Genomic DNA, 10,096 nt, shown 5'->3' on the forward strand with positions numbered 1-10,096 from the left:
TATCGCAGCTTTTTGTCCCCGCCCCCAGCTGCTGCCGCCTTTTCTCGTCCACTTGACAGGCGAGGTGCAGTTCATCTAGAATGAGCCTAATGGTTTAACAAAGCTTTATGAGCCTTTATTTGGCCATCACAACCTGCTAGTCTCTACCCGTGTCTGTCTACTGTTAGTAGCTGAGCAGGTAGTGTGCACTGTGAACCTAATAGTCATTCACCCCTGAGGATAACACAGTAATTGTGCAATGTGCCCACTATTTATCAAAGTTACTGTAGGTAAATTCATTGCATGATGAGTGGTGTGTGCTCTGTTCGGAGTGCCTCTACCACCCCCTTGTGACCCCAGGGCACATTAAACCCTAACCTGCATAACTGCATGTGGTACTGGAGTCCCTTTTCTTTACCTCTAACCCTTAGAAAGTCCTGTGCAAGCCCCTGAGCTTCTTAGTAGACAGTTGTGAAAGACACAAACAGCTGGCTAACCAGTTTCATGGACTTAAGGCAAGAAAGAGCTTATCTCACTCTCTGTTTGTTGGATTCAAAGCTCAGTAACAAAAAGCTTTACTCGGCCATAGGGAATTAAACATGTCTGACAAAAAGCAGTGTGAACTAAACATGCAATGATAACATTTGCACATCATTTTATTGATGTGTGCTCTGCAAAAAGGGGATATTGACATGCTGTTTAAAATAAATCTGTTTTGTTGTTGGGTATACCTCATATATTTATGTTCAAAAAACAATTGCTCAGGTCAATTGTGCTTGCAATATCCATTGCATTTTCATTAGAAAACTGGAGTAATGAATGGGGATTGTCTCATAAATGAATGTTTCTGACACTTCCTGTACCTCATGCAATCAGGGACGCATTGCCATTCGTGGCGCGTGAAGGCTATTGAAGGGCGGGTCTTTCCCAGAACTGCATTTGGATCCATAATAACAGGAATTGCCTGCTTTTAATTTTTAGTTTCTTGCAGTTGAAAACATCTAGCCTGACATTGTCAGAGCAAATTGCAAATGCAAACTAGTCTGGAACCTCTCACTTAATTTTCAATATCTCAAGGGGCGTCGACCAAAATGCATCTGGATGCGTTTGGATACACCTTCAACCCATCACAGCAACGTATCATGTGACTTTGCGCTGAGGTTTTCTTGGAAACAGTAGACGTGTCTCAGCACTTGCTGTTCAGCAGCTAGGACAAAGGCGCTCCTTTTTACATATCATGTCATCTACTTTTATTATGAAAACAGTTGACATTGATCTGTCAGATCTTAAGTTGCTGGAAAGGGTGGGGGGAGGGGGGACCATACCCATCTGCCAGAGCGAATAATAAAACATGAGGTCACAAATCCGTCTTGTTTCCAATATCCTCTCAACCTAAATCTTATTGATCATGTTGTCATAGTTGTGCTTTCCAGTTGTAGTATTTCCTGTTATATTGTATATTCTCTGTTTCCCTGTAGTTTACCGTCTCAGGTGTCTGCATTCCCTGTGTTTTACCATGTGTGTATGATTTATTTTCAGTTTCCTGTTTTACTTTGTACTGTCTGTTTCTCCTGTGTCGTGTCATGCTTTACTTCCTGCTTTGTATTTTCCCGCCTCTGTGAGAGTCTGCCCTACCCTGATGTTTTTCACCTGTTCATCAGCCCTCATGTCACCTGTCCCTTGTTTCACCCTCCGTACCAAGTGTATCTAGTCTCTGTGTTTTGTTTGTCTGTCTTTGTCCAATCTTTGTCATTTCCTGAGTTTTTCCTGGATTTTGCTCTTCTTAGTTTTCAGTATATTGATTTGTATTTGTATCTCGGTTTCTACCTGCCTGCTTTAGAACACGGCCGCCTTGTCTCAACCTTCCACATTTTGGTCAAAGCCTACACATTCCCTGACAACTGTGGGGGGAAAAAAAACTATACATGCATGAATATAAGCCAATGCAATGTCAGCAATGATTACAAATGAATTAACATCCCAAAATACTATAAATAGCAGTTACATGTCTGGTTTACCATTCAATGTAGACTGTAAGAGGCAATAGGTCCATTGTAACAGATGGGCCACGCCTGCAGTACAGTTTAAAGAAATACACCAAACATATGATATCCAACACGGTCTCACGGCAGTTTGTGAAATGGTAACACATTATTTTTAATCTATGAATTCATGTACACGGACACGTTTGTGTCATTTTTTTGTGGTGGTGAGCATGAATTTCAATCTAATATTTTTTCAATTTCTCCTTTTTTTTGTGGTGCTCAGCACTTAAAGGGAAGCATCTATATGGAGGTTAGGTTTAGGAAAAGAACAATGGGGAACGAACGTCACACACCTTTTTCTTTTGCCTTTTCATACTACTCGCTACCGTATTCGTGCTGTGATCACAAAAATGTGTACACGATCAATAGATTAAAAAGTGTGTCCATTTCACAAACTGCCATGATACTGGGATATTGGGAAAAAATTTTGGTTTGATAATTTTTATTATTATTATTATTAATCCTTTATTTAACCAGGAAGTCCATTGCTGGGAACCATTGCTGTGAAATAATTGTCCTTTGCTTATTTTCATTTGAATGCAGCATTCTGGTCATAGCTTGCAGACTTTACAGGTTTACTCCGGCTATGTATAAACACTTCCTTGAAGTTACAGTAGAGCAGGAGGAGACATGTCTTAAAATAATAACAAAATGCACAAATAGTGCTTGTAAAATTGTTCTCCTTTATTTCCCTTTACCCATTTTTTTTTTCCCCATTTGCTTTCACAGTGCCACCAGAAATCATCAACCTGTCAAAAGATATTGTGGTAAATGAAGGCTCCAACGTCACCCTGATGTGCCAAGCCAGCGGGAAACCAGAGCCTTCCATCAGCTGGAAACTCATCTCCTCCTCAGGTAACTTCTTAGTCCTGTGAATGAGTACAAACGCTATATTCACACTTTCCTTTAAAAAAAAAAAATCACTTGCTGTGCTTCCTATTAAATTTCCCTAACTGTACTTGTCGCTGCCTGTCTCTCTTCCACCCGGGCCTCTCTGTTTATCGCCCCATCTCTGACTTTGTTTGACCCCTGGTGGATTTCTCGCTTCACTTGTTACCCATCATTACCTGTTTCCAGATCCTCATTACAACGTAATTGTTCGCAGGAAAGCAAACTGACCCTGTTGTTATTGGACTAATTAATTAGGATAATAGGATAGATGTAAATGTTCTGGAGGCGCTTTGAATGACAGGATTAATGCAGTGAGCATTAACACAGTGTGGAGCGTTATGCATTCTTTGGCACGCCGTGGCAGGTATGTCCAAAATCAGGATAGTTCCATTGTGCATGCTCAATGGCATTCATGCCATTATTCTTTACCAAAGAATAAAGGAAACCAAATGCTATTTCTGTATCCCAGTGTGTCCATGCTTCACTTAATCAGGCAACATGTTTGTATTCATAATGAGTTACATTTAAAAGCCAGAGCTTTTGTGCTTTCATCTGTGCTGTCCTTTGTGTTGAAGCTGGGATCCGGGAATTGAAATGTTAATATGGCACAAGTGTGACTGACCTGTCTGTACGCAGATAAGCAGAGAGAGGCGACATTGATTAGCTCCTTTTTGTGAAGATGACATGCTTGTGCATACGTTATCATGCAGGCTGTGTAGAACAGACGGCCGTAGGACTCCTTTGTTTCCTTTCTTTTGTTTTAAGGAGAGAAGCCAGTTGCCTGCTAGCAGTCACATTCTTCGGGCCAAATGGTAAAACGTCTGGGGGCTTTGATATCTGATGGTGTTATATCTACTTGTTGACTCGTGTTGACATTCTGTGATTGGGGGCCCTTGAGCTCCCTGTGCAGCATTTATCAGTAACAGAACCTCACAGCCTCCGCATGAACAGCAGAAGACAGAGTCAGTCTCCAATCTAGCACATCATCTGCATTTATGTTTCCCATGTGTCTGTGCATTGTAAATTCTTGGTTTTAAATTGCAATTAGTGCAATTTAAAGACATTGCACACTCTGGTTTGAGTGACATACAGTTTCTTGAAACCAATAAACCAGTATGTTTAATGAGGCAGTGTTGGAGCACATTGTTCAGCTCTGTCTGGTTTCTAGACTGCTGCTGTGAATGCCGAGCATACTGAGTTATTGCAGGATACAAGCATATAGCAGTAGAATCTTAACTAATACACATTTGTTAAGGACAAGGAATGTTACTCTTTAAAGTACTGCGGTATAAACACCACTACTGTTAAATTGCCCATATTATGAATAAATCACTTTTTCTGGGATTTGGGGTGTTATTCTGTGTCTCTGGTGCTTCCACACACTTGGAAAAAAACTATCTAGGCTGTTTTGAGTGAGATACAGGTTTCTGAATGTCCTCTGTCTTCAGTCTCCGGGTAAGCTGTTCAACATCTGCACGGCTTTCAACGTCACTAGCCTAGAGAGGTGGCTAACCGTAGCATGCTAGCTCTTTCTCAATAGCAAAAACACTGCTACAACACACACTAGTTCGCCATAATCTCCACTACTTCCTGTCCCTGTTCTACAGGTATTCCACAACTGGCCCTCGTCTAGAAGAAGTCTTCCAGTTAATCCTGCCTTGTACTGACCAAAGTTGGAGAAAGAGTTATCTAGCTGATGGGATCTTACCTTGCTAGTGAGCATGTGTGATTCCCAACAAAGATAGTACAGAAGTATGATGTCTCACTCCAGAGCTAAACAGAGACAGGATGTACAGCAAAGTGCAATTGTAGGTTATGGTGAACTAGTGTGTGTTGTAGCAGTGTTTTGCCATCAAGAACGAGCTAGCATGCTAGCGCTAGCATGTGCTACGGCCGTGCAGATTTTGAACAGCTCACCCGGAGACTGAAGGCAGAGGACATTTGAGTTTGTCAGTCCCTCAAGGATTTTGCAGGATGTTGCGGGAGCTTTTCTGAAAAAAATTGCAATAAAAGTTGCAATGTTTGTTAGTTTTCTGCAATGAAGATGCGGGAGACAGAGAACGTTGCAAAAAATGTTGCTATTTTTTCTTTCTCAGAGCCAACAGGATTGAAACAGCAGCCGCTTCTGCGACATCGGAGTGAAAATTCATACACACAGGTTGGCAGACTGATCTGACATATTCTGCACGCTCTTTCGCTGTACGTTTTGTTGGTAAATGTGAGACATTTGAGTCACACACGTCACGTTAAATAAGGAAATTAATATTGCCACGTACGTGTGACGTCGAGCCATTCCCGCTCCCGCTTGGTCATTGGCTCTCAGTGTCACATTCTGATTCTGGGATTGGTTTAAGTCGCGGGAAACTCCGGTTATTGGTCAAATTTGTGAAAAAGTTGCGGTGATTGGTCAAAATTGCGAGTTGCGACAAAGTCACGATGATTGGTTGAATTCGTGTGAACTACCGCGATTGCGAAATCCTGGAGGGACTGGTTTGTATGCATGTGGAAGCACCAGAGACACAAAATAACTACATCTCTACATCCCAGAAAAAGTAATTGTTTCATAATATGGGCAATTTAAGGACAAAGGAAAGGTCATCTTTGCTACTATGTGTAACCACAATGGAACAACTGTGTTTGTTGTTGAGTGTTTGTTGCAGATGAGAGCTAACGGGATCTAGCCTTTTACCCTGACTTTGAATGCTGCCATTCAAAACATTGAGACGTTTGGCCTTCATAAATGAGTGAACGACACGTCTTTAAAAACGTGTTTGTTTCAAGTCAAGTCAATTTTATTTATGCAGCCCAATATCCTTAAATTGCCTCAAGGGGCTTTACAGCGTATAACTTTCACTGTCGTGTGCTGAGCAACCATCGATTCAGATAAGGAAAAACGCCTTTAATGATATTAAGCTCTGGCTGTCACACAACTGCCTACATTGGAATGAAGATAAAACTGAGTATATTATCTTCAGTTCTTCTCATTAGTAAGGCACAGATCACGTCATTTCCTATCGTTTCATAATTGTTTTGGCCTTAAAAAAGATCCTTTGATCCAAAGCTTGTTTTGAACACAGGCATGGTTCAATTGTTCTCTCTGTCTATCTTCATTATATGGGACTTATACACCTTCGGCTCTGTAGTAAAAACACACAGATTATCACATTATTAGGTACATTGTAGCAAGGAAATTGACTGAAATATACATATATTTTTTTATCTGAAGGACCAAATCAATCATCCAAACGGTGGCTCACTGATTTCAGTGACCTTCTGGACTGCATCTACATTCTGTTTCACTTCTGCCAGTAGGGTTTTGAAAGCGTTGCCAATTACTTGGAAATGTAATGACTGTGCCAAATGAATAGTGGGAGTGGGAGTGGGTGTGGGAGTGAGTGATTAAAAGTTACCAAGACAAATTGCAGACAAATACAATGCAACCCTAACAAACCATAATCAATTTACCAATGTATGAGTATCTGGTAGAAGGCATCATGTACAGTGCAAGCAACACTTAATAACAGTTAAATGGTTGGATCATGTTCAGACTTCTTTTTTTGTGTGTTCTGGTGTTTTAACTGAGCGTATACAAAAGTAAAAATAGTGCCTAATTAGAAAAAGCTACTCAGTTGTTTTCATTCTATTGAACAGCCAATCAATAGCCTGTGGAAGCAACATAGAATGTGCCTCCCCAGACTCGTGCACCTAAAACAGGTTTTACAAGAGAGATAGCAGTCTTCTCTCCCTTTTGTAATTATTACTCTTAATTAGACAAATAGTGAATGAGTGAGTTAAGCAGTGGAGAGAACGGTCTGACACAACTGACTGCCGGGCCACGGGGGGCGACGCTTGTTTCCGAGGCGTGGGACTGATCCCAGCTATCTCTGGGAACCATTGCTGTGAAATCTCATTAACTGGATCCAACAGCTGGTTTCATTGCCGATTTAACTTCCTGGCTCTGCTGTGAACAACAGAGCTGTTTTCCTTTCAGACCTCCTAAAGGTGCAATGTGTTATAATTGGCTATAAATACATTTTGATGTCGGAGATTGAGGAAGCTGAGTCATCCATTGGCCAAATTAGTTTACTTGACCATGCTGGGCTAAAAACCTATTGTGTGTGTATATACATATATATATCTTTATGCTGTGGGTGGAGTGTACATGCTCTCCCGGTGCCTGTGTGGGTTTTTTCTAGGTGCTCCAGTTTCCTTTCACAGACCAAAAACATGCAGGATGGTTAAATTTGAAAGCTCTGAATTAGGGCTGAAAGATAAATCGTTTTCAAATCGAAATTGAAAGAATGCGATTAGCTAATCAAGAAGACCGCAATCCTTTATTTTATATAACTTTATTTAACATGATCGTAGAAGGTGCTGTTGAACTGAGGCAGATCAAACATTTCGGTTTACAAGAAAGTACTGATGTGTTTTTATTGTCATAACTTTAGCTTGTGTGATAAATGTTCTGTGTTTGATTGTTCATTGCTCCATGCTTATTAAAAGAAAAAACACTCTACTCTATGTCTATGTTCTCAGAGCAGTTTTGATGCGGCCTCATGTCATAAAGCTCTATGATGTGTTGTATCTGTTACACAATGAATGTTGAACTTTAGTTGAACTTTGCAAATCGAATGACTTAGAGAAACCCCCCCAAATCGTTCAGCCCTAGTCTAAGTAACCCCTAGGTGTGAATGTGAGTGTGAATGCTCACTCACTCTGCAAAAGATTTTCTTTCAATTTGACTTAGAACAGACAACATGACAAAGTCCTTTGTTTGTTAATTTTGATGAATGCAGACTACAGTGCCTTGGTGACTTGCCACCAATGGGTGCCCACCATGTACTTATGACAGCAATGGTTTAAATGAAGTTTCTTTGCATCTTTCATGTTTTTTTTCATGGTGTATTTTCCAATACAGCAAAGGCCTTAAAACTAATCTTTTATAGAGACAGTTCAGATCTCAAAGTCTGATCTCTGCATCTGTACACTGCGAGATAGCTTCCGCAGTGTGTGTGTTTGTGTCGTTGTGTATGTGTCGTTGTGTTTGTACCAAGTCTGACTTTTTGTGCAACACCGCACTGATTGAGAATCGTTATGTAAAACAAGGCATTTTTCAGAGCGGCAGGCCCATTCAGAGGCAGTCTTTATTCTGTGCTCATCTCAGCACTCCTCATGATCAAAATGTATGCAGTGACTGGTCGCTTATGTTTATTTATCTGTTTAAAGTCCATATCTGAGAAAGGGAATTGAAAATCATTGTGGAGATTTTCTTTTGCAGGCACCAACCAAACTACAATTCAGAGTTGTCTATTGGCTTTTAGTTTAGTGTGGGATGAATATGTAAATAGACCAGCGATAGCTTGAGAAGCTGTCCTTTTGATTTTTCCTCATGCAAGATGAAAGACCACAGTGATTCAGTTTTTTTTGGTTGTTATATTTTGGTTGTTTTTCTCTCACATTGTTCACTTTCAATGTGCTGAATTCTATCTGCTCTTTTCTTAGTTGCCTTTTTCTTATCGGTTTCATCTCCAGTATTGGACTGAGGGCCTGATAAGCAAGTGCAACAGGAATACACAGAGTCACACTGCACAGTAGGCGCCCTGACTCACAGAGAGGGAGAGAGCAGAAAAAATGTCCCACTACTTGGTGTAGTCCAAACTGCTGTTCCAGTATCTCCCAGCTGCAGAGCAACTCTCCTCCAACCCGGGGCCATTCAGCAGGAGCCCGGCTATTGCACGCACTCCGGGGTGTTAAAAAGACTAAATTAAATAAATAAAGGTCCTGACTGCATGTGTTGTGCATGTGTGTTTGTGTCTGTGCCTGCATGTGTGTGTGTGTGTGTGTGTGTTTGTTTGCGTGCGTGCGTGCGTGCATGTGAGTGTGTGTGAGAATTTGTGTGTGTTTGTTTTTCAGTCTGCAAGTGTGAATGTCTGTGGACGTTCATGCATGCGTGCATGCATTTGAGTGTTTGTCTATGTGGGTGTGCGTGCATGCGTGTGTGTGCACTTGTTTGCGTTCATGCGAGTGTGTGTGGGTATGTGTGTGTTTTTGTCTGCAAGTGTGATTGTGTGTGAACATGCGTGCATTCGTGTGTATGTGTGCGTGTGCGGATGTTTGTGCGTGCATGCATGCTTGTGTGTGCGTGCGTGCGTGCGTGCATGTGTGCATCAAAATTGATGATTTCAGGCTGGGGCCGGGGCTCTCACATAGCCGTGACCCAGCTCCCCCTCACCTTTGATAGATAGATGGCTTTAGGGGCTTGTGGCGGATCAGAAGTGATCCTCGGTATCTCCCACAGACCACACAACCTGACTGCAAAGTTTGTCAGCCCAGGCGGCAAGCCAACGCCCCGGTGCATTAAGGCAGCCGAAATGAACATGCACATGATTGAATTTAGACTAGAAGCAATGAAAGTTTCCCAGATTTGCAAAGGTCTGGAGGCTGGGGAAGATTAATTTGAATATAGACTTGATGGAGTTGGTAGTCAGAGTAGATTGGTCCCTTTTCGACCCCTTTGAAGGTGAAAGAAATAACTTTATAATAAATAACGGTTATACCATACCCCAACACATTGTCATGGACGGGTTTGCATGATTTTGTACATAAAGCTATGCGCATGGTTCTACTATGTGTCATGACAACAGTCTGCATATCAGTACCATAGTAGATGTTCATGGCAGTGCTAATGTTGGCAACTGCTTAGCTTTAGTCTTAGTATTTTTGAAAATTTATTGTTAATCATTTGATTTTTGTTAGTTATAGTCAACAAAGTAAAATAAAGTATTTTTTTGTCAGTAAAATGTCATTTTCCCCGTGGTTTTAAGAATTCCGAGGCTACATCTGCTTCCATTTTTGATATGTTGAGTTACCATGGTTACATGTGTTTTCTCTGTGTTACCTACTTTAGCATTGGCAGAAAAAAACCACCGTCCACCTGTATGTGGACGGCTGTAAATGGTCACACACACAATGCACCTGTCTCTCTGCTCCGCAGTAATACAATACCCGACACACCTTACTAGTTGTTATCGCTAAACTCTGCTGTTTGAACACTCTGCCGTTCTGTTCACTCGTCATTATTGCAGCCAGCTGTTCTCTCCGCTGCAGAGCTGAATCATTCCCAGGCTGAATTCCCTCTCTTGTTCACTAATATGCTGTTCGCTGTTTGGGTAAAGCTCGAA

At 41.4% G+C, this 10,096-nt stretch overlaps 1 protein-coding gene across 5 annotated transcripts in view; it reads left to right on the forward strand.

Moving 5' to 3' along the window:
• The window catches only part of ntm (neurotrimin), a 537,242-nt gene that overhangs the window by 505,295 nt on the left and 21,851 nt on the right, over positions 1-10,096 (forward strand). For all 5 annotated transcript variants that reach the window (XM_032534315.1, XM_032534314.1, XM_032534316.1 and 2 more), the window contains one exon: positions 2,754-2,879. In XM_032534315.1, the coding sequence (XP_032390206.1) occupies positions 2,754-2,879 (126 nt within the window). The remainder of the gene's footprint in view (positions 1-2,753; positions 2,880-10,096) is intronic.

Source organism: Etheostoma spectabile, chromosome 13 (genome assembly GCF_008692095.1).
Source record: "Etheostoma spectabile isolate EspeVRDwgs_2016 chromosome 13, UIUC_Espe_1.0, whole genome shotgun sequence".
Taxonomy (NCBI): Eukaryota; Metazoa; Chordata; class Actinopteri; order Perciformes; family Percidae; genus Etheostoma; species Etheostoma spectabile.